Genomic DNA, 26,485 nt, shown 5'->3' with positions numbered 1-26,485 from the left:
GCTCCAAGAAATATATAAAACATATGTAATGGCAAATTCAGTAGTTTGAAACATCGGAAAACCATCCTACAAAAATTCTCTCCCAGAAAAAGTGAAATTGTTCAATAAACCCCTGCCTTTAAAATTTCATATTTCACCTTCACACTTGTTTGGATTGTGATGTTCATAATTACGTGAAATCTATAGAACTCCAATGGTGAGCCAGGTCAACAGGATGACCAGCAAAATTCCCAAATGAGTAAGTTTGTCATTATCCTCATTAGCTTTATCAAGAATGTATATGAAAAAGACAAACTCACTCTGGACTCATTTGTTTATCAACAAATCTTTAATTAGGTTATCTCCCTTTTCAGAAGGAACATCTAATTCTTTTAGTTATTCTAAAGTCTTATAATTTTATTCTTCCATTTATCTCTGGAGCTACAGAGAAGCAGAGCAGAATCTAGTAACGCAACATAGTCACAGGCCACCACTGCTGGGTCACATGTCCTTTCTGAAGGGTTAGTTTTGTATCACATTCCCAAAAGATTCATTTTAGGAATATAATTGAGAAAAAAGATAGATCCTATAGGGACTTAATGGAAGTGACTAATATATTATTTTTGTAACTAATAAAATTTCAAGGACTGACAGCAAATTTCAGATTTGCTTTTCTCCCGGTAAAGTGTCTGCTTTGAATTACTCAGAAGGAATTTTTCTTCCTGCCAACTGTTTGAATTCCCTGTGCAAAACCTCCACAGAACATTGTCAGGGGTTTCCTATAGAGGTTCATTTCAGGATTCTTCAGTCATTAGAGGAATACACACACACACACACACACACACACACACACACTTTCCTCCTTTTTTGGAGCAAGCAAACGAAAATGTATTGGCTTGGTAGGGTTTGGATAGGGTGCTTTCCCTTTCTAAAAGCACAGACAAGTATTAGTCATCAGATGGGAAAAAGAGTTCTTTGGTCTCACCCGGGGCCAGCATCCTGTTTTATGTATGCAGTCCTGCCCTGCATGTAGGTGGAGCAGGGTTTTGCCACGGGATGTGATTTAAGAGGTGCTGCAAGTCCTGCCTGTCCAAAAATAACCCCCAGAAACTGCTAGTTAAATTCAGGCACAATGTCCATAAAACCTTGGTTTAAATGAAATGAAGCTGTATTTTCAGAATGTTAACCCATTATATCCATTATCCTATCAGCATACATTTCTTTATCAGAGATAAAGCTGGACTCTCAGGGGATGTCCATTTGTACAGGGAGAGTGAGAGAAGACATTAGCAAGGTCGAGGCTTCGGGTAATAATGCAAGCCACCAAAAGCCATTTCTGCCTAAACATGAGGACATTTGTTGAAACTAAACTTCCACATTCATTCAGTCATTTTTGATTCAATATTTTATGGAAAACAACATTTTCTCAAATAGGCAAGTACCGTTTGCTGGAACTCTAAAAGAAAAGAATAATAATAACAACAGCTCATATTTAGAAGATAGCTTTTTGGGTAAAAAATACTTTGACACACAATGTCAAATTTGATTCCATCAGCAACCTCATTAGGTGGCTTGACATATTCTATTCTCATTTACAAAGTGAAGAAAAAGTCTCACCGAGGTTCAGTAACCTGCCCCCCTTCAAGACACAGTCCCTACAGTCAAGAATCTGACGGTCAAGTTTAACCTGCTTAGTAATTTATCTAAACAAAAGTGCGAGCTCCAGGAGTTTTCGCTAGTGATATTACTGAGCAAGTGTTTCCCCTTGTCTTCAAGTTTCTAAAAGAACTGCCACAACAGGCTTCTGCAGGCGCACATTTGGCCTCTGAAATTTCAGTTAGGTTTGATCAGTTATTCACATCATTCCCTGGGCAAAAAACATCCTCGACTTAGAATACTGACCACTTTGCATAAAGCTGTAAAATACAACAATAAACCAAATTAGATAGAGAAAATACAAAAGTAAATTGGCAGTAACTAACAGGATTTTCTCTAGAAGCCTTTGGGATCTGGGCTATTTTGAGAGTAGATAGAAAGTGGGGTAGATCCTGATCAGGCATTATGAAGTGACTGGGAAATCTAGGATTTCTGTCTCAAAGCACACCTACCTTGTTCTGTAAGTGAACACACATGGTTCCATTTATTTACAGTTTTGCTAACTCTAACTCATCTCTTTTAGACATTATAACATTTAATTCACTTTATACTCCTTCAGTGAGTGCAAAGTACACTGAGTTGAAGAGAATTATGTAAAATTTAGATATAGATGTTTCCATTTATCAACCAAATAATGCTGTTCAAATGCTGTCTTTTTTATGAAATCTTCTTGGAATCCCCCAAGGCAGAATCATCTTGCTGTGTTATGCTGTGATTGTTTGTTTGTATCTGCCTCCCCCTGCTTCACAGTGAATGGCATGAGCACTAGAAGCCATGTGTTACTCATCACTAAACCCCAGTGCTCTATGCCAGCAATCCCAAACTCTTTTGATCACATATCCCATCAGTTAGGAAAAAACTGAGCATTTATTCCATGTACCTTGTGCTAAAAATGTGTAAAAATACAAACAGTAGAAATATCAAAGAAAGTCTTCAAAACAAAAGCTAAAAATGACAAAATAAAGATAGATTTAATAGAAAGTTGTAATATTTTTCCACCTCCTGTGGATATGCACACTGGGAGTATATTTGGAGACCAAATTTAGCACATTGGAAGGGCACAATAAATGTTTGTAGAATGGGTGAACAAATGAAACTTCTCCTATACACACAGTCTCTTTGGCACATGAGGCACTTCCAGGACATGACTTTCTAAATCAGTGAACTAATGCCATTTGCTTCCCAACCTTTGAGCACACTGCAACCTTTGAACACACTGGCTTGGCGAGAGTGAGGCTGGCTGGATGTCACCTAAACTGCCATTGCAGGGTGCTCTTTTATAAGAAGCAACCTGCACAATGTTTGTGAAGGTCTGTGTGATTTGCATGTTGGTTATTTTGTTCAGCATGTGTTTTATTGTTGTCTACCATTTGCCAATAACAACATGAATCCAGCCTTCAACTTGGAAAACAGATAGGAAATGAGCAATTCTAGTACCCTATGGTAACAAAGAAGTTTTAAAAGGTGCAGCGAAGTGAGAACAATGCCTAAATCTTCCTAAAGTTTTGAGGGAAAGGCTTTAGGAAAATAGCTTAAAAGCTGAGTGGGGAGTTTATGAAGTAATAAAGCGGGGGAGGGAATCTAGGCAAACTAATGAGCCTTTTGAAAAATCCAGCAGACGTAAGATGGGCCAGCATGATGAAGGAGCTCCAAATGGTGGGTGTCCCTGATGTATGGGAGGGAAAATGGAAGAGCAGCCTGGAGCAAGGTGGGACAGGTGTGTCAAGGGTAGGTCATAAGGAATATAAAGTGAATTATGTCCTGCTGAGGAGTGTACAGTTTATACTTCAGGTGTGGGAGCCATCGAAGAATTCTGAGCTGGGTGAGCTGGGAAGGAATATGAGAGGCTGTGTATTCAACTTATTAGCTGTTATAAAAGCAGTTGTGGGTAAAATTTCAATACTTCCAGAATCTCTCACCTGGCCTTAGTTCATCACCATATCAAGAGGTGTTTCCAAGGGGTGGAGAGAAGTAGCCATCTCCATATCAATAGGTGATTACAAGGAGGAGCGAGGGCATATGTGGACCGGAGAGGTTGGGTGGGGTTTGTTTTTCTGCAGCTGGGTTGCCAGAGACATGGGCGAGCAGAAGTGGGTGATTGCTTTTTCTCCCTTTGACTAATTTCTATTTCTCCCACTCTGTTTCTCCCTTTGACTAATTTCTATTTCAAAGTTATTTTGCCCCGGGCAGGGAAAATATTCCCCACCTCCCCGAGTTATAGCAGTACATTTTAATTGTAGAACATTTGGAAAATGTAAAAAAAGCATAGCCTATATAGTAGTAGGAAAATAGTACTGAAAGTAAGGAAGAAGTATCTGTAGAATATTCTGCCATGCAGAGATATACACTTCTTTTTTTTAAATAAGAATTATATATCCTTGTACCATGTCCTTTTCACATATTATGACATTAGCTTTTTTCTAAATCCATATTCAGTGTCAATATAATAGGAAGCATGTCTCTGTTCAATAATTCATTTATCCACTCCCCCTTTTGCTAAATTTAGAATGTTTACCAATAGTTGTGGCCCTGATTGTTTCCTTATGAAAAGTTTCAAGAAATGGAATTACTGAGTCAAAGTATATAAATCTTTTTAAAGCTCTTAACACATATTGTCAAAATGCATTCAAGACAGTTTGTGCCAATTTACATTCCTTTTAACAGTTCTCATTTAACTATACCCTCTTCAAACTGTGTTTTTTTAAATCTTAGTTTGATAAACAAAAAGTGTAAGATTGAACATTTAATCATATATTTATTGGCTGTTTTTATGAGTATGGAATTCATTAAACTGAAATGATTATGTAATTTCATTTTTAGATTTCTTCTGAAAATGGGAGGGGACCCTCTACTGTTTAAATTCAGAATGAAAAATATTTGCTTTAAGTGATTTCAAAACAGATATTAGGTGCTATGAGGGATACATAAAGGAAGGATCCCTCATCAGGGCCCCTCACAAATTCAAAAGGCCACTGCATTGGAAGGGCCCAGATTCAAGGCTGCTAATAAAGGCCTGCCTGCTGAAGGGCTGGGTGGCACCACCCAGGGAAAGCCACCTCAGAGAAGACATCTGGGAGGGTCAGTGCAGGAGGCTCTTTGGCTCCTACTTTGCTCCTCTTCTTGCCTTTTTGTATCAGTGGTCCTCAAAGTGGCATGCCTCAGAGTCAGTCACCAGGAGAGCTCATTAAAAATGCTGATTCCAGGTCTCAGCCACAGTGATGGGGATCAGGGGTGTCTTCAGGAAAGTCTAAAGACACACCTTTTTCTTTATTGAAATATAGTTCACATACAATATTCTATTAGTCTCAGGTGTACAACATAGTGATTCAGCAATTATATACATCATGAAATGCTCACCAGGGTAAGTGTAGTTATCATCTATCACCATACAAAGATATTACAATATTGTTGACTATATTCCCTATGCTGAACTGTCATTCCTGTAACTTATTTATTTTATAATTGGAAGTTTGTACCTCTTTATCCCCTTCCTCAAGTTCACCCGTCCTGCTACCCTCCACCCCTATGGCAACCACCAATTTGTTCTCTGTATTTGAGTCCATTTTTGTTTTGTTTGTTTTTTATTTTGGGGGGGTTTCACATATAAGTGAAATCATATGGTATGTGTCTTTCTCTGTCTGATTTACTTACCATAATACCCTCTAAGCCCATTTATGTTGTCACAAATAAAAATGACTTCTTTCTTTTTTATGGGTGAGCAATATTCTGTTGTATATATGTTGCACATTTTTATCCATTCGTCCACTGACAGACATGTAGGTTGCTTCCATATCTTGCCTATTGTAAACAGTGCTACAAAACACACAAGGGTGTACTGTCTGTCAAATTAGTAATTTTTTTTCTTCAGGTAAATACCCAGAAGTAGAATTGTTGAGTCTGGTATTCCTATTTTTTAATTTTTGAGGAACCTTCATGCTGTTTTCCATAGTGAGCAGCACCAATTTACATTCCCACCAACAGTATATGTGGGTTCCCTTTTCTCCACATCTTTGCCAATACTTACTATTTCCTGTAATAACACACCTCCTGGACAAGCACCCAGTCACCTCTGAGCCTGCACTTGAAGAGACACAGCCACCTCTATGTGCACACACTGCCCACATGGCCTGAAAAGGGCTATCCTCCTCTACAAGGAGATCTCTGTCTTACTCTGGACTACCCTTGGCACCCACCCAAAACTGAGCAGACTCCACTTATTCTTCTCCTCCTCACATTCTCCATTGCCAGTGTGCATCCATCCATTCATTCATTCTTTCATTTTGTGCCCTTGTGCCAGGCATCATTCTAGGTGCTGGAGGGACATAGGTGAAGATGCCCTCACAGGCCTCTGTTGCCAGGATGTGTATATTCTTCAGTCTGTTGAGTTCTGCCAAAGTCAACTTATCAGAAAACGTTCACATTTTGCACCTTCCCCTGTTTTTCAAGGTAGTCAATGCCACCTGCCCACATCTTTGTCTCTCACCTCTGGGCAAACTAGAATACCTCTGTTAAACATATGTGCCTCTAGTGCTAGGGGCAAATGACAGTCAAAGCTGGAGGAGGAAAGTACAGAGTGTAAGCTCTGCAGGGCACATTCACGGGTTTTGGCGTTTGCCTTGGGTCCCCAAGACATTAATAAAGCCTGGATTTGTTGCTGAATATGAGCAGTCACTAAAGATAAATAAAATGCTATAACTCACAGGATTCTAGACATTTTAGCTCTCACCTGCTTAAAACTTTGTCTCATCACTTTAAAGGTAAAATACAAATTCTTTTAAAATGTCTGGTGGTCTTACCCTTGTTACCTCTCTAGTATTGACTTTCCTGAGTCTTCTCCCCTCCCCTGGCCACCTGCTGCTCCTGTTCCCTAAGCCCCCAGCCTCCTCTCCCAACCACATTCTAGTTTCTGGATTATGCCACTCTCTCTGGCTCAGTACTTCTGCCTGGGATACTGCCCTTCTCTCTCTCTCCTGTCCTCCTTGCCCATCTCATACCACCCAACCTCAGTCACGGTCACTCCCACCAATCCTTCAAGACTCACTCAGTGTCACCTGTAGGAAACCTTTGCTGCCTCTCCCAGTTTGGATGAGATGCCTTTCCTGGGCCACTGCACCCTCACTTGGCTCCATCGGTGGGCAGCGCACAGGATACTCTAGGGCATACTCCGTGCACATTGCACTGGCCTCCTTCCCTTGACTGAGAGGTCATATGGGCAGGGGCTGCTCTTTTTGTTGCTGTATCTTCAGTACGAGGAATGTAGTGGGTACTCTGTAAAAATCTGATGAATGAGTGACAAGGTGGATCTTTAAACCAAGTTAGTGCGTAACCAAGATGGCTCCATCTCAACAGTTGGATGGTGAAAAATGGACATCACCAGGATTTGCACCACAAGAACAATCCACCTATAGAACAAGTCTCTAAGAAAGGGTGAACAACTTGCACAGTGTACGCTCCAGAGGCCTCAGTTAATTCAGATTTGATCCAGCCCAGTAGGAAAATCTAAGTCTGGGTGACTCATGACAGTAGAGACTCCAAGTAGTGGTAAACTTTGCAATCAAGCAGTGTAAAACATGGTTCACAGTGGCCATCTGACTTAATTCATTAATTATTTACTAAGCTTCTTCTGTATTCTAGACTTTGAATTCAGATCAGTAAGGAAAGAAATAGATGAAAACTGATGTCTTTATGAGGCTTATGTTTAAATTGGGAAAGGGAAAAAGTAGAAAAGTAAAGTATGTGTAACATTAGATGGTAATAAGTTTTATGGAGAAAAGGAGGCATATTTATTGAATGAATGGTATACTGTATGTCTACATAGGCATTGGATTCTGTGAGGAGATTTAGAAAAAATGAATCAGAAAGGGATCTGACCTTCCAAACTCCTAGAGGAGACAAACCCTATACACAAATAATTCCAATACAAGTGAACTAGATCCCTCTGGAAAGATTCAAAAAACGTTCAGGGTTGTTCAATTGTAGTATTGACTATAAGCTGCGAGAACCAAGAATGACTTCAGAGGGGTGGGAGCATCTTGAGACTAAGGAAAAGATCTTGATCTACAAAAGAAGATTGCCTTGGTAATAGAATCATGTATTGCTAATACATATTTAAAGCTAATACACATCTGAACTTTCTGCATCATTCTTCCATATATGATTGCATCTAACTCATATGAGTATATTCATATATTTTCAAAATATATTCATGATTTTTCAAGCATGCAAAAACCCAAAACATTTCTTAATAAAAAAGGGAAGTTTTGCTTTATCCTTCTTTGTAAGAGTAATCCCAACAAACATTTCTAAGATAGAATTCTGTGCTTTTTTGACGTGTGCATATTAGATGTCCAAAATGCACATCTCCTTTGGGAAATTCAACACGTTTCAAATTATACAAGCACAGATCAGTTCTACCTTACATGTATTTGTTATTGCTGCTTCTGAAACTTCCTTACAGCCCCAAAGAAGTCTTAATCCCTGTCAAATGTTATTATGATTATGTTACCGACTTGTATATAGTCTTGAAAGGGGTTGTTTATTTAGTTTCAGTGACTCCTTGTTACTGCCAAATATTATTTCATTTCAGCACAGATGTAAGGGGTCCAAATGACTGGAATTATTTTACAGCCCTGACATTATCAAGAGATGATACCAGTTTAATTATGGACAGCTGAAAATGATCTAGGAGTCACCTGCTATGGATATTTATCATCATTATGAACATCTCACCACACTGTAGTCTGAGCACTTCCATAATGTTCCATTTGTGTTAGGCAGACAGTGTGATCTATGTGGAGCCTCTATCTTCAGATGCCTTTAAATTCATGTATAGACCAGTTAATATTGCTTATTTTCTTTTCCTCTGCTCCAAGTGAGAAAATATGTTTCAGTCATTCCCCTTCTTTTTCTTCCCTCTTTTTCTCTCTCCATTGCCTTCTCTCACTGCTACCCTTATCCTTCCAGCTGTTTTTCCAATTATGCCTCATTGGAAATTATTCAATACTTAAAGAATGTGAATTGGATAGACTAGACATGCAAAGGATCAAGTAATGCAATGGCTGCAGTATAGTTGGCACTTAGTAAATGCAGAAGGAATGAAGGAGGAAAGAGAGTGGAGGGAACAGGAAAAGGGGGCTGTGGAATTGCAGAGCACTCTTCATTTAATTCTTCCGTCTCCCATTTTAGAAAAATTAAGAATAGCAAACTTCCTCCTTCTCTACCCCCTTGCATTATACACTGCACCACAACAAAATATGTTTTTACACCTTCTCTTTTTATCTCTGCTTTCCCTAAATAGAGCATGGTTTGCCCTTGTCAGAGCAGAGAGAGAGGGTTCAATGAAAGGAGAAGCCAGGTGGTCACCACCAGCAGATGATGAATTACGGTCACTGTGCACCTGCCTGAACACTCTTAAGTCCATTCCTTTTCTTGTTCCCCTAACCTGAGCTGGAAGGCCTTCAAGAATTCCAATTTTGTTCTGGACATAAGCACAGTAATAGAGCTAACTTCGGTGAGGGTGTACTATACATATATCATGCACCATGCTAAATCTTTTTATGAGTTATTTCATTCAATTTTAATACAGTCTTATAAGATCAGCATTATTTGGATTCTCTTTCTGTAGATCAGCAGTTTCCAATCAGGGACGATTGTGCTCCCTGGGGAACATTTGACAATGTCTAGAGATGCCTTTGGCTGGCACAGCTCTGCATGGAAGCCAGGGATGCACCACACTTTGTACAGGGCAAAGGAAAACCTCCTACAATAAAAAGGGGGACTGACTCAAAATGTCAGTAGTGCCACTGCTGCAAAGCCCTGCTGTGGATAAAACTCTGAGGTTTCAGATACTAATCATTACCTTGCCCAAGGCTACCCAGTGGTATTAGAGAAGACTGGAATACAAATGCAACTTTTGTACTGTGTTGCACGTAAGTAGTTAAGGCTTCAAGTGGCTGGTTCATCATCCCTTGTACAAAAGGAGCTAAAATTCTCAACAGGGGTCTTTTCAAGTCAGGGCACCTCCACATAAGCAGTCCTTTTCAGCCATTTGCTAATCACCTGTTTTTCCATCTTTTTCATCAAATATGCATGTCAACCAAAAAAAAAGCTGTAAAACAATTAGTCACATTCAGGTGGGAGTCTTAGGGATTGCAATCTGGAACACAGATTGAGGAGGAAACACAAATGTTTATTCCAAGAGAGGAAAGGGTTTAGTATTTTTAATGGCAAAAAGGGGGACTTCCAGAGGGCATACATTAGTTGTGTCAGAATTACAATTGGCTAAAGCAATTTTGATCTACGCATAGTTATACATATTGGTTGCTAAGGCTATTTATTCACTAGGTAAAAAGTGCACCTTGTTGGAGTCAGCAGATGTTTGTTGAAAATGTTTATGGTTTGACAGAATACAGAATTTAACATTATTCTGGAACAATTTCCAAGAGAAGGACACCATTTATTCGGCTTCCTTCATGGCCCCCCACTGTATTTTAGTTCACTTTCATTGACAGTGTTAACTCCATTTTGTCTACATTTACATGCAGAATCAGATCTGTCGAAAACAGCCCTTCACTCTAAACATTTAAAATTTTGTAGCATACACATACACAAACATTCAGACAATAGTTCGTCTGACTTTTTAATGTTATAAGCAGATAGAACATATATAAGAGCAGAATGTGTAAGCAAATAATGATGCTACCCAAGCAACAACCTTGGAAGGTGGCACATGTAGTTCCACACTTACTTTGATGAATAAATTATACATATTTAATCTGAAAATAATGGTGTACATAATCTCTGATGTTCTGCAGGATAATTAGATAGAAATGCTACATAGTCAGCAGTACATACTTTAAAGGTGCCAATCAAAAGTGTTAGTAATCTTCTTTTTATTAATTCTTCCACATCCACAATTTCAGTTTTGACAGTATTTTAGATACTGAGTATCTTTCAATAATTTTAGTCATCCCCAAAGGCCACTGCACATATAAACACACATATTCTTGTGCATATATACATATATATACATACTCTTGTACACATACACACAGACACATGCATGCACACACACACAATCACACACCACATGTCTACACACATCAGACACATGCATACAGACTGCAAGTATTACTCCCCAGGGCAGTTTCCTTTACCCTCATGCCTCCCTCAAAACCTAGCTGCTAGCTCACCCTTTTGCTGCACCCACCCCCTTACTCAATATGGGAGAATATATTTGTAAATGATATAACTGATAAGTGGTTAACATCCAAAATATATAAAGAACTCATACAACTCAACACCCCCCAAAAATAATGCAATTAAAAAATGGGCAGAGGAGCTGAACAGACCTTTTTCCAAAGAAGACATACAGATGGCCAACAGACACAAGAAAAGATGCTCCACATCACTAATCATCAGGGAAATGCAAATCAGAACCACAACGAGCTATCACCTCACACCAGTCAGAATGTCCAGTATCCAAGGAACCAGAAATAACAAATGCTGGTGAGGATGTGGAGAAAAGGGAACCTTCCTACACTGTTGGTGGGAGTGTCAATTGATGCAACCACTGTGGAAAGCAGTATGGAGGTTCCTCAAAAAAATTAAAAATAGAAATACCATACTACACGGTAATTCCACTGCTAGAAATTTACTCAAAGAAAACAAATCTCTGATTTGAAAAGAAAATGCACCCTTACGTTTATTGACATGTTATTTACAATTGCCAAGATAGGGAAGCAACCTAAGTGTCTGTCAATAGATACATGGATAAAGATGTGGTACACATATACAACAGAATATTGTTCAGCCATAAAAAGAAAAAAATCTTGCTATTTGCTACAACATGGATGGACCCAGAGGGTACTATGCTAAATCAACTAAGTCAGGCAGAGAAAGACAAATACCATATGATTACACTTATATGTAGAAATCTAAAAACAAAATGAAACAAAAAAAACAGGACAGCAGTAGACTCACAGACACTGAGAAGTGCTTGGTGGTTCCCATGGGGGAGGGGTTGGGGCAGGGGGTGAAATAGGAGAAGGGGATAAAGAGGCACGAAATCTCAATCATAATATAAATTAGACACAGGGATGAAAGTACAGCATAGAGAACATAATCAATAGTTCTGTAACATCTGTTTTGAACAGATAGTAACTACACTAGTTGGGGTGAGCATTTAATAATGTAACTGTCATATCACTATATTGTATACTTGAAACCAATGTACTATTGTATATCAACTATACTTCAGTTAAAATATATATCAAAGAAACATACTTCTAAATAGATGCTATTTTTCATTTTTCACTATTACACAGACCTGCCCCGACCAAAATAGTAGCCACTAAGTACATGTGACTATTTAAGTTTTAATCAATTAAAAAAAAAAAACTAAAAATGTAGTTCCTCAGTCACACTAGTAATGTTCAAGTGCTCAATAACTCTGTGTGACTGTTGGTTACTATATTCACAGTTCAGGTAGAGAGCATTTCCATCATCACAGAAAGATCTGTCAGCACTGAGGTAGACAAAGATAGAATTGGAGAATACCCAGTGTTTATGAAGGGGTGGAAAAACACACCCTTTCATATATTGGTGGTGAGAACAAAAATGCTACTAACTTTTCAAATGTGAATTTGGAAGTATCTCTAAATATTTAAAAAATATATGGACTTAATAGAAAAAAAAACTGAAATTAACCAAGTGTCCCTCAATAGGAAACTGGTTAAATAAATGACCGAACACCCATACAATAGAAGAGAATGCAAATAATTAAAAAATACATAAATAAGCAATACATGTCTTAGAAATCTGTCCTAGATAACTTTGTATATAAAACCACAAACTATTTGACAATATGAAAGCATGATCCTATTTATATTAAAATAAAAAAAGATATACATATGTAAGTTTATATATGTATAGGAAATTACATAAGGACACATAAGAATTAGTTAACAGTGATTACCTCTGGAAAAAGGGAATGGTAGAGGGTATTGGGGAAGTATTTCTCTTCATTGTACATCCTTCGGGTACTATTTGGACTTTTTGCAATGTGGAAGAACTATAGCACCTAGTCATATATTAAGGAAATGAGGTACCCTAAAGAATGTGATATCAACGAATGAATGAATAAATTAATGAATGAATGAATGAAGAATTTGATCTTCTGTGTGTCAAAAACCTCTTAGCTCAACCTTGTGCTAGTCTGAACTGAGTTAAAGTTATGGATTCTGCTCTTGTTCACTGAGATCTTACATATCCAAACCAACACTACATCATTGACCCAAGGGCAAAAGGTTAAATATGAAGTCATATCCTGTGCATTATTACAGCCACTATAACAAACACCATGAGCCATAAGGGGGACCCTGAAACCAAAAGAGTTTTTTTAGGAGTGCTGGTGGCTATTTGGAGTCCCTGGAAGTAAAGACTTGCCTCTGTTCATCCCTCTTCCATCACCCCTTCCTTCTCTGCCCAACACAACCATACTTTTCTCTCTCCGCCACCACTTTCATCCCTTGGCCTGTTCTAGCCAAGAGAAATGCAGATGCAAAATCTTTACACTTCCTCAGAACTCACCTGGATTGAAAGTGCAGCAAGTTCAGCAATGATTCAAACTGCTCCATATTCTTCCTTGTAAGCCCATCAGGGAAACCAGGCAGCAGACCCCATGGAAGTCCTGTCTGTCTGTCTATCTATCTTTCTGGCTATCACCTGTCGTATATACAAATATACATATGCATGTGTGTACATGTGTTTATATATATGCACACACTTGCACACATGCATACATTTCCTTTCCTTAGGAATCTGTGGAACAATTCTAAGTGTTTATCCAGGCAGATGTTGTGCTTACTACTCATGTGGGAGGGGCCACAGAGGAGGGGTGGGAGAGAAGGGAGGGTACCAGAGTCTGTGGGTAGGCCTGATCCCCCAGCAAGGAAAGCATTTGGCTTACTTGGTATATTTTTGTTGGATCAAATCTTTAGAAAATAAATGTGACATAAATGTTTAGCCAGGTCAGTGATACAGAGGAATTGATTTTATTTCTTAGTGTGCTCAGTAACACAAATTTCCCAACAGACAAAGGGCATCCACCCTCAAAACAAGATTTGCATACAATAAAATACAGACTTGTCTTCCCACCTCAGCTATATACTCTCTGAAGCTAAATTTCCTCCTGTATTGGTCTTTCCCAGGACCAAACCCCTCTGATGTCTTGGCCAGGACTTACCCCCAGCCATAGGAGGTCATGAGGCCTAGCCTGAATAAGTCCAGGAGACTCATACAGGCCTCGCCTGGCAAAGGTTTTTCTCCATTTTAATGACTCTCATTTGCTCTTAAAATTCATTTTTTAAGTTTCTGACTCATTCCAGGCTCATTTATTTGGTATTTCTGCTCAGTGAGTACCCAGTTTTCACCCACTTACGACTCTTTTTCTACCTAGTTCTGCAAGCTTGAGTTTCTGTCTAATTACTCCCGACCAACTTCTGCCCCCATTTTCTGTTGTATCCCTCAGCATCCCAATACCTCCAGCCCTTGTCAGCTTGCCTCCCCACCCCCCCCACAGGTACATACACGGAGACACACCCACATGCACACACACGCATTGACTCAGCGCTGGACAGGCAGCCTTTACATGCTGGAAGGTTGATGGTTTAGTGATTATTTCCGCTACTATAAGTAAGGCAAGGGAAGGGAAGCCTTTCGGGAATGTTATGTGAAAAGTTGCATTTCTTTAAATTCTGTCTGCAGTGTTTCTTTTTCTTCACTCAAAGACTTATCCTTTAAACAAAGGTCCTCCAAGGATTTGTTTGTCAACAGAAAGAAACTACTGGCTCTTGATTGGGCGGAATTGTGAATTATAGAGTGTAGAAAAAAGGATTTTCAGTAGAAATTAACTTGCAAACATCTTTCTTTTTCTGCCTCTCCTGAGGGTGACCCACATACCATAAAAATTTCAGCTTTAGATTTAGAATACAGCAGACTTTCATTTTCATCAATTATCCCAAGGACTCACACTATCATTCCATTTGTGGGAAGCACAGAGAGGAAATGGCATGTGTGGGAGTCAAATCTCTTCCGAACAACCCATTGGGAGGGCAGGCGGGCTGAGGAGCTGCCTTCGCTAATGGCACCACCTGGCCCTGCCCTGCCTTTCTCTGCAGTGTGGGTCTGCCTCTATGGGGCCCCCGGGACTGTTCCGGGAGGAGGGGGCAGAGGGATCCCCAGGCCCTCCACCATGCTGCCTTGCTCTGGCACCACTCTCACTCTGTGCCCCTGTGTCTTAAGAACACAGATGCCCACAATTCCAGCAGCACTTCTCATCACTAATCTCCCATTTCACAGCAGGATGTCATTGCTGTGTGCAAGCCATGCCAGATTTTTGTTTTAAACCAAGCTCTCTACAGACAGTTTTAGATGGACCAGAAATAACTTTTATGGCCTGCAAAATACCTTACTCTCAGGACATTTTGTTGTTCTTTGAGTACATTTTAACACAGTGAGGTAACATTCGTAGACTCATAGAGACATGGGGATAGAAAGCCACTCCAGAGAGATCCCATCCATCAACATGACGCCAGGCAGGCTTCACCCAAACCACCCCAGACATAAGTAAATATCCTTTTTTCACAGGTCATCAGGAAAAGAGACTCCACACCACCTTGGGTAACCCATTTCAGTGCTGACTTCCCTTCAACACTGTCATTATACTTGTATTACAGGGAAACACCCCATACTAGATTACTGTGAGCTTTAAAAACCTAAATTTGTATATTTTGAACCAGATGTCGCAAAGCAGCCTGATCGTCGGCACACTGTTTAACTAGTATCAAAAAATGCCATTTCAAATCAAATACAGTTCTACCCTTAGAGCTGGATTCAATCAGACAGCTTTCATTTTACAGTAAATGTGTGACCATCTGTCCCCTTAGCATCCCCTTCCCTCTTACATCTGGGTCACCATTAAATGGAGAGGTTCTACAGGTGTACCCTTATATTTTCCTGCTCCCAGACATCACAGCCATCACGTTGCTTTCCCTAAATCGTTTTAGCAGTAAGAGAACTGCCATAAAAAGCAAAGTGCTCTGTTCTATGGTGCATGTTTGCTTAGACACACACAAAGCTTTCTGACACTCGGTTTGTTCCATTGGATTTTAGAAATAGCAGTTTTAAAGGAGTCCTTTCCCTGGCTTTCCCCTTCTGCGATGCAACGCAGGAAACCCCTGATATGGTCTCCAAGAGGTCCAATTACATTCTGGCATATGATAATCCACAGGGCCTTTTGCAGTTAGAAGCAAAATAGCCATCTCCTTTTCTTTCAGCTATTTCCCTTGGAAAAGTGAAATTCATAAGGAACCAGATCAGTCAGGAAGGCCCTGACCAAGAGCTGGTGCAAACCCCAGACAAGACGCAGCTCGATGAGGCGTGGTGTGCACACTCATTGTCTGAGACACAGGGTCTGAAATTGACACCATATGTGCCCAGAGGAGTAATTGCTCCAAGGGGGGACAAAAGCAACATGTCAGAACATTTTGGTAACACCTAATTCATCTCAAGGTTATAAATAAATCTTATGCTTGCTTAAAAACAAAAGTCGGAAAATACTTCGACTAGATTATTTTTGTGACAGTGCTTCCGGCAGAGGTGAACTTTATTAGGGAGACAACATGAATAAAGAGAAACACATAACAACTTTTTATGGTATATTTTACGTGATTTTATTTTTTTGCAGTAAATAAAGTGGTTATAGGGCTCTAAGGAAAAGGGCCCAGATGTTAAAGAGTTGTGTGAAATTTAGGGGAAACAAGCTGTAAAAAGCACAGTTGTAAAACAGGCTGTCAGTGCCACACATCTGGACAATACAGCTGTATGTTCCTAGCGGTTGTCGTCACCCAAAGAAAACTCAATAACCTCATTTCACCCCAATTAGGCCGCATACCAACAGGATCAACATTAAATTGCAAGTTGGGGAGCAACATTCACATGGCGCCTATGTCAAGCAGCTTTTATCTTTCATTTGAATTTGGTCTCCAAGAAATAAAAGATTGCTAACATAACCATTTCCATTATTATAAAACCCTATTTAATTCATAACGTCCTAATAAGTCAAAGTTTGACAGTTTGGACTTGACTGTGCCAAACAATAGACTTTGTGTAGCGTGGAACTGACCCCTCGGTCATCCTAAACGGAGCCCTGCATATCTCCTCTGCCCCTTTGGGGCAGCCTGAGCCTAGCGTCATTGTCAAAGTGCTCTCTGCCTCATTGGAAAAGTGCTTTATGTTCAGGCAACCCAATTTATGTAAAGATTTCTGGCTAGCAGCGGGGGACCTTTGCAGGAAGGCAACTATTACAAAACTGAGGCACCATCTCATCCTTTCATCACTGACAGACCTCGCCAAAAGTCATAAAATGCCACTATCCTAATAACTGTGTTTCTTCACAGGTGTTACTGGCAGCAAAGGCAATCCTGGACAGTGGGGAGAAATTAACCTTACCACTGATAGGGAAACTCTTGAAATTTCAGCTTCTCCAGATTAAAGTTAAGGACCAACAGCGACGGGAAAATGAAAAGAAGGTACTGTGTGCTGGTGGGGTTTTCTAAAGACAGTAGGGAGGGGCGGAAATGGAGCCAGATTTCCACAGGGGCCCTTGGGCTCTTCCTAGACCTATCATGAAGGGTTACTTCACACATTTAGTTGTTGCCTCAACTTCTTAGGGAAAGGCCTAGTCAGAGATCTATCGGAGGAATTATATTTTCTCAAAGACAAACCCTTTAAAAATAACTTCCTTTAGGCAGAAATATGACAATATTCAGGACATGGGCCTGAGATTGTTTTTATGTTAGCTTGTTTATATACTGGTAACAAAGAAGGGAACTAAGGAGAGACAGGGAGTCAGTAAAGTAAAAATGTGAAAAAAAACCCCACAAAGTAGGGTCTAACTATTTAAAATATTTTATTCGATATTCAATATGATTGCTTATTGTACACATTGTACAATATGTTTATTGTACATATTGAATATTAAGAAGGTACAGGCTACATCTGTACCTTCTTAGTAATCTGAACATACCAGCAGAAATCTGTCACTTCTATTCATATTTATATGTCTGATTACTTCTTTACATGTAAATTTTTCATTTCATTTGCCTGTGGAAATCAATGTATGTTTTCCAAAGATTCATATTTCCATCTGAAAAAAAATTTTCTAAATACTTTTAGTAAAGTGATGCCAGGTTCAAATCCATTTGCTGTTATCATTACTCGAAGTAAGAGATGTTTTTCTTATTTTCCAAATCATAAGGAAATATGTTTGGAAAACCAAATACTTTCTTATATATATATGTAATATGTGTGTGTGTGTGTGCATGTGTATGTATGAAATGGATTTATATGTACACAATTTTTATGCCCTTATGTGGAAGAGGCAAAATTAATTCATGGAAGAAGAAAAAGTGAGTTTTCACATTTGCAAGGCCCCTGAATCTATGTTTCCTATTTGAATGGACTCTTGACAGGGTATTTGTAGAAAAAAATAATGCCACCTTGTATTTGTCTAGAACTTTATAATTTTCAAGAAGATTCCCCATATAGCATTTTATTGGGATGGCAAATTGTTCCCAGATAATTCTACATATATGAACTCAGTTGACGGTACCATTTTCTCTCTATTGAAGCTCTTTTCAACATATGCAGGAGACATGTATCTTCAGAAATCCTCAGGGATGTTAAGACTTGGCAGAATTAAAATTGGAAAATTTGGAACTAGTATAGAAAGATCTTTTCTTACCTTCTAAAATTCCAATGTCACATGGGAATATGAATTATAAAGAAGGTAAACTATGAGTTCTGCAAAAATTCCTGCTGCTTATTTGCTTTACACTTTCCCACAGCACCTACAAATGTACCTGACACACTAATGAGTGTTTACTTGTTTGCCACCTATTTTAAGTTAGGAATTGTTTTGTAATATGTTTTAGATGTCAGTTAACAGATTTTAAGTAAAAATAAATGGAATATCCCGGCAGCCCAGGAAAAATTTTTAAAGCTAGCAGCAATATAAAAATATTTCTGCACGGTTAACCTTGCTCAGCATTTCTTTGAAATGTGAGCTATAATAATACAGCTATAGATTCTGGAGTTTTGGGAATAATCTTAATTTATTTGTTGAAAATTCAAGAGTCCTAAGGAATTTGGGTTTGAATTTTATATATATCTGTATATAATATATATACGTACAAATATATATTATGTATATAAATAAAATATATGTTGTATATTATATATATTATATATTATTTATATATATAAGTAATAAATGCATAAGAGAACTCTTTGAGCAACCAAGAGCCAATAATTATATAATCTAATTTGATATCTTCGTCCCCAAACACCAGCCTGAAATCTGACTTGAAACCATATGAATAAATGCTAACTAAATTGAGAAAAACTGACTGGAATGGAGTGCTCTCCAGAAAATATGCTTGTTAAAGGCAAGATTAAGAGAGGTGTTTGAGGGATGATGTAATCTATGCTCATTTCAACAACACTGCCCAACAGGTCAGTTGGAACAACTGAGGTTAGTGCTTGTCAGCCAGTGAGTTTGGCAGCAAGCAAAGTAGGAAGTATGTAAGAGGGACACCATGCTGTGGATGAGCAAGAGAGGACTTTACCTGACGTCCTCCTCTTTCCTGAACTCAGGGTGAGATTCTTAGATTCCTACAAGGAGAGTAACTGTCTCTTCAGTTTTTTAACCTCAGTGAAATCTGTATAGATGTTTTCTTTCAAATGCTAATGATACTGCTGACATCTGTACAGCGCAAATGGTGCTTTATATTTTCTATGTTGAATTTTTGGAATTGTATTTGAAAATGAATGCTTAGAAAATATCCATAGCAGTAATTGTAGAAAATACTAGGGAGAAGGTGGAACAAAAGTAACTAATACATTTAAGTCCCTGTCCTTCTTCCCCAGTGAAACAAAAATATCCCTATATATTTGATCCTGTTTTAATGAATTAAAATTTTTCTTAAAAATAAATGATAAATTATACAGTTCTAGTTGCTAAGTACAGTAAAAATATCATTATTTCAGATTCCACTAATTTTAATAATTTATAACACTTTAGTCTGGGCTATGCTTTTGAAGTCTTTACCACATGAATTTCTCAGAGATGAAGGCCTGCCTCTGATTACACATAAGTTGAATATGTTTGAAAACTTTTATCTTTTTGGAAACACCTTGTCGATTACTTCCAAACATACATTCATGAAGAAAATATAATACATTTCTCTAAATTAGCATTTCATAACTTCTGAATATGATTCTTTCATATAAATTAATCCCGTTAGATTTTATTCCATCTTAAAATCTGAACAAGAGAGTTTTTGCTTAGAAATGAATTTTCCTTGTATGCATCATTATCTCAACATTTACTTTGCACTTTTAGTTCTGTCATTATCAGTCTGTTGTTAATTCATTAACTCAACAAACATTTAGAGAAACAAGGTACTAGGCACACATATTTTCATAATGTTCATTGTAATTTTAAAATAACTTGTTTGGTTTCTATTCTGATCTCATATTTTAATTTAGTAGTTGTCTGAATGTTATAGTATCATTTACATTTTTGCTTCTTTTTAATTCCAACTTCTATCTTATGTATCAATTGTAAATGTTTATTTAAAACCAAATACTTCATTGTGAATCAAAATATTGAAAATATATTGAGAATTGAGCTGAAAGAAAACAAATTTTAAAAATAGGTGAAAAATTATTATAACACAAAAAAATTATCCATTTAAATAATCAGCCAATCTAGTTCTAATCTGTGCCTCTGAAGTGAGTTCAGAACATTTGCATAGGTTTTAGGAAAAGATCCAAATACAGTCTGACTGCTTTTAATTTGGGAATTGAATAACCAGCACATATTTTCTTGGATACTTTTAGCACATCTTTTATGTAAAAGCAGAACAGTTCTCTCTCTTTCTGGCTCATACACTCAGTGTGAGTTGCCTTATTTTCCAATGTGCTAGCACTAAAGAAAAAGAAAGGAGACAAAGAGCTATGGACAAACAGCATTGGTGGACTTTTCTTAAAACAACACAAAATTAAAAGCATCATAAGTTGGTAAGACTGGGATGAAATCACAAGTAACCAAGAGTATGCTCCAAAGGAGGAATGAAGAGAAATTAGGGTAACTTTCAGAGATGCTTACAGTTTATTCCAGTTGAAACCCCAAAACACTGGAAACCAGCCAATGTAAGGCCATTTTTTGTGTGTGTTTAATTGTGAAAGAAAGGCCATGGGGACATACCAGGAAATTATGGGCTGGTTAGTTTTGATTCAGTTGTGGTTAAGGACTTTAGAAACTATGTTAAGAAATCAATCAAAGAGCAAGAACTCGGGCACGTGGTGTTTCAGGAAAGGAGTAACTTGCTTCACTAGCTGGATGGAATTCTTTGAGGCTGGAATACCAAAATGAGGATACTGCCAACAGAACTGCTGAATCTAAAGTGCTATGAAATCCAGTCATTCAGGGTAAACAGTAAGTGACTCCTGGGCTGGGTTATCTGTAAAATATAATTGTATTTTCCTAATTGGGATGCTTTTACTCAGTGAAAAATTTTTACAGACTTCAGGAAAATGTAAAGAAACACATATTTAAAATAAAGATGGAGGTGTTTCATGAAAATAAATGTTTAGTATACTTCTCTCAAACTTATTTGACACTGTACATTTCTTCCAGCCCATCCACTGTCCTCTCATCATCTGTGGCCAGTAGAATAGATTATGAGATAGAGTGAGATCTTAAAAGATAACTAGAGTAGCATCCAGAAGACAGACCTAGTTTTTCATAAGCCACATAGTAATGGCACAACTTCGTTATTTAGCCTCCATGAGCATGATTTCTTATCTATATCCTTAATAATGTTATTATGGGACTCTTATGAGACAAAGCTACACACAGTTATGAAGATGTGCTGTTAATTATAAGAATAAGATGAAGTATAGCTAGTTATGTGTTCCACTGACTTTTACCATTTACCACCCTTTCTTTAAGGAAGAACAGAACAAATACCTGGCAAAATATTTGAAGGCATTTGAATTTTGAGATCAAAGAGTCATTTAGAAATAAAATACAATCTGAAATATTTTGAAGTATCAAATAACTAGGTTGCCCTGTTACAGAGAGAGAATTTTGTATTTTTACCTTTAACAAGTGATAATAATAAAATTAAGAATTCAAGTAGTTACTGAATACTCAGGGGGGTATGTGAAATGCCAATACCTTCTCTGGTTGTTGCTAAGACAAAAGCCCTACATCTGCTATATAGCTTAACTGGTTAAAAAATCTCTATGCCTATCCAAAGCCTCCTCACAGTAGGAGGCCTCCAGATGCTTTTTGTACACAATGCGCTTTAAAGAAAATGTACTCTGTAACGAACTTGACTCTCCCTTCATATTCTGGGGAACATGTGTTCCCCAAACATGGTGGAAAGAGGGGCCTTTTGGATGCATCCCTCCTAAATTTTTGTCTTGAATCAGCAAGAGTTCCTTCTGAGTTCTTTAAGTTGTGAGTGTACAACCACAAAATGGGAACATGTATACTATGTAATTCAGAAACAAGAAAGGCCAAAGAAGTTGGTGTGAACAAATTTTAGTATATGTTTTAGGAGAGGGTCAACTTTGCTGAATGCTCAGCTAATCTGGTTCGCCTTCCACCTCTCCTCCCAAATCCCAAAATATAAACCCATGGTGGGGAAGGACTTATTCAGAATATGAGAGAACAGAAGAAAGGGAAGAAGATAGGAGGTGATTTTTCCTATGACTGGGGTTTGGTAGACAAGGATGTTCCAGCTTTGGATTGAAGTAGAATGCCAGCAGGCCCAGCAGTCAACCACTGTCTCGGACCAAGGGCAAGGGGACAGTCCTGGGTCAGCTCAAGTATGAAGGGTGTAAGGAGAAACAGACTGAAACAGGAAAAGAGTAGGTAGGCCATTAGAGTCAGCCGTGGAAGAGCAGAAGGAACTGCGCAGGGCAGAGAACATGCCCAGAAATCCACCAAGGGCTTCTCTGCCTGGAACTGGTGCCCAGGTGGGCCTAGTGCTTCTGTTTGCTTCTGTTCACTACTGTATAGTGTCTCTGCACCAAGAAAGTGCATATATAGTTGCTCTACCTGGGAAATTCTTTGCATGGCCATACTTCTTGAAATTCTATCAATTAAAGATTGATCCACATCACTGTCAAACAGAAAATGCAGAACACTAAGTTGTGTAGTAAGAACAGTAACAATTATGAAAAATGATACATAAACATAATTAGAAAGAAGGTATTAAATATCTTATTCACTCGTCTTTTCTGGATGGTGGAATTGGTATTTTTTGGTAAGTTTTCCATATTTTTTCCAATTTTTCAATAATGATTACCTTTATAATTTTGAAAGTTATTTAAAGAAGTAACCCAGGATTTTATAATTTACAAGTATTTAAAAAATACCTCGGTGAAGGGAGGAAGGCAAATATTAATAATTTCAATGTTAATGGAAATTAGTTTAAAAGGTGCATTACTCCAGTCCACCAAGTTTGGCCTTGCTGAGGGAATGCAAAGGCAAAAAGAGTGAGTGCAGAAGCAGAGGGCACTGAGCAGGAAGAGTAGCCAAGGGACATGAAGGTCTATGGAGAAACAAAAGAGCAACTGGGGAGTATTATTTAGTCCCTGGAAAGAGAGGAAGGGTGAGCAGGCACAGAGAAAGTGGGGGAGTGACCGAAGTCAGAATCCCAGGAGAACCTTGAAAGCAAGATGAGTTTAGGATTTGGGGCCAGACCACCCTGTATCTTTACCGTAGCTTTGTTTCTTAATTTATACGATGGGACTAAAATGACCCATCTTGCAGGTTGCTTTTTGAGAACAAATTAATGATAATGTCTAGAAAGCCTGTATCAGAGTACATGGTTAAGTCTCTGCTATTTTACCATTTATTTTGGAACTTTGGTTGTGATCAGCCCCACTCTCTCCAGGACCCCAAGGAACCTTACAGGAGAAAGGGCTTGGGGAGTTCTTACCTTATAGAACCCCAAGCCTTGCTAAAGGGGTTCTAAGGAGATGAGAGCTATGTGGCTGCACAGGCTCTTGAACCCCACCTGGGACAGCCTGAAGGATTAGCAGGTGAGTTAAAAGGGTTTTTTTTTTTTTTTTTACTCTTATCTGGGAAAGAAAAACACCTTTCCCTAAATGTTTGTGTACTCAGCAAATACTTTTTGGAATCATGGAATAAATGATGGATGTATAAATGTTTATTCTTCCAGGTGAACTTCAGACTAATTCAACTTAAAACCATTTCTTCTTTTTGGTTCTCAAGATCACCCTGTGATTTTATTCAAAATTGCAGTTGTGCAAGTTCCTGGCACATTCTGATGGCAAAACTCAGCCTTCTCTGTGGCCAGGCTAGCTGTCCAGGAAGAGCTGCACAGTGGTGTTTCACTTCAGTGGGTTTACCATGACCCATGTGGCTGTTTGAGTGCCTGCAGGAGTCTTGCCAGTGCCTCTGAGCTAACTGGACTCAGGGGCCCTGATTTGTGCTCTGGTTTCATTTCGAATTAACAATCTCAAAATTCCAATACACCCTCAACACCAGCAGGTAGTTTTACTGTATTTTTTTCAGTAAGCTTGCTACGTCACTTTCTGAGATGACTCATGTTACCTTCTCTATTCAAACCTCCTACCTCATACATGCCCATTGTCAGCTGAGAACTTTGCGTCATCCTTCACTTGGAAAATTGAAACATTGCCTCAGCGCCATCAAGACCTCTCTCTTAAATCCACACCCAGTTACCCATCCCCTCTTTGCTCCTCTTTTTAAACTGAGAAATTGCCTTTCCTCCTATCAAAGTCCAATTATTGATGCATTCTCTTGATCCTATCCCATCTTGCCTCCTCAAGGACTTTAGTCTCCCCTTCTTCAATGTCTCCCTGCCTACTGGATCATTCCACCAGCCTGTGAACATGTCTCCTGACTTTACAGACAGACAGACAGACCGATCCGGACTTCATATCCCCCCTACTTCAGTCCCCTCATCCTCAGAACTCAGTCCTGGATCCCTTTCCCACCCAAACATCTCAGAGAAGTCACCCACCCAAGGAAGGGTTCACCCCATTTACTGCTTCCTGGCCCCACCATCACCACCTGCCACCAGTGTCATCTGTAATTACTGATACTGTCTTTCCGCCCTTTTCAGTCCCTCAGTTCTCTGGCTTCACACTATTTTTCCCACCCTTTTAGCCACTTTCTCACTTGCTGACCTCTCCTCCTACCCCCAGCTGGCATGTGTTGGAGTTTCCGGCATGATCTCACATTGCTTGAGAACTCTCCCTGGAGGGGATCTCATCTCTTCCCATTCTGTTAACCACTATGTACATGTTACCCATTCAACTCCAGTCAAATCTCTCTTAGGAAGTTGTGTATCCAGCTGCCTCCTCAACATCTCAGGGGCATCTCTTAACTTAACATAATCACTCTGCCTAGTCTGCCCACCTTAAGTGAAAGCCATATCTCACCCCAACTTCTCTACCTCTGTGAGGCACCATCAAACTGCCCCATTGCTTAAACTAAATAGAGGACAATTTTTTGTCATCTCTTTCTTTACTCCTCATCTCTAATTATTCAACCTCTACAGTTTCAATATCCAAAATAGACCTCAAATCCATCTTCTTTCCTCCACCCTGCCACCACCTTAATCCGAGTCATTATTAGGTCTTAGCTGAATGATTGCTAGAGTTGCCTTACTGGTCTTCTGGCTGCAAAATCATAGTATGTCTCCACCTAAAGCCCTTTATGGTATTCCCACTGCATTTTAAAGGAAGTGTAAACTTGGGAACCCCACCTCCAAAGCCCTGGATGACCCGGCCCACGCCCTGCCTCCCCTGCCTCATCTTGGGCTACTGTCTCCCTTGCCCACTATTATCCTGCTGTACGTGATCACCTCCTGTCAGTCCCTGGAGCACACACCTCTCCTTTATGACTCAGGGCCTTCACACACACGCTTCACCTTTCCCTTCAGGTCTTTGCTCAAATGCCATCTCCTCAGAGAGGCCTTCTATCACCAATTTATGAGATTGTGTGTCTGTTACTACATTGGGTTTTATCCTTCATAGCATTCATGAAAATTTGTAATCGTATTTTATCCATTTGTTTATGTGCTTTATTTTCTTTCCTCCCCGACTGCCAGGAGCTCAAGGAGGCAGCGCCCAGGCCTATTTTATGCACCTATTTATATCTCTTGCAGAAAGAAAAGCTGGGGCTTTTCAGACCTCTGCACCTTACCTGTGCCCTCCTCATGCCTCCACCCAAGGCTGCTAGTGACGACAGGGCAGTCTCCCCCGGGGCTTTCCAATTTTTGGCTGCTGAGGAGTAGGTGCTGGGGTGACAGAGTTTCCCTCCCACGGGAGCCACAGATGCTACACACACCTGGAGAATCCATGGGTACCTCTGACACTTCCTTTGGGTGCCACAGCTAAACTGGGTTCTCTGGAGTGCTCGACATCCTGAAGGCAATGGAGTAGGGTGATCCTCCTCCTTTCTGCTTCTATGTTACATTCTGCTGGCTGGGTGCACGTCTTCTACTCTCTCTGTCTCTAATGTCTCTAATGTCTTAGAATGGAGTTTTCACAGTTCAATTTCATGGCCTCAAGAAAATGCAGAGCTCCAAATAGTGCTACAATACTTTGTTTAGTTCCTTTTGTTTCCAAATTTTTTATTTCTTTGTTTGATTGAAGAATCGTTGATACACAATCTTAATGTTGGTTTCAAATATACAGCACAGTGTTTCAACTGTTA

At 39.1% G+C, this 26,485-nt stretch overlaps 1 protein-coding gene across 1 annotated transcript in view; it reads left to right on the top strand.

Annotated features, from left to right (window-relative positions):
- The window catches only part of SPAG17 (sperm associated antigen 17), a 262,478-nt gene that overhangs the window by 82,455 nt on the left and 153,538 nt on the right, over positions 1-26,485 (top strand). The window contains exon 4 of the mRNA XM_057500594.1: positions 17,094-17,225. Coding sequence (XP_057356577.1) covers positions 17,094-17,225 — 132 coding nt within the window. The remainder of the gene's footprint in view (positions 1-17,093; positions 17,226-26,485) is intronic.

Source organism: Manis pentadactyla, chromosome 4 (assembly GCF_030020395.1).
Source record: "Manis pentadactyla isolate mManPen7 chromosome 4, mManPen7.hap1, whole genome shotgun sequence".
NCBI lineage: Eukaryota > Metazoa > Chordata > Mammalia > Pholidota > Manidae > Manis > Manis pentadactyla.
Note: the sequence above shows the minus strand (reverse complement) of the source record. Positions and strands in the feature narration are given on the sequence as shown.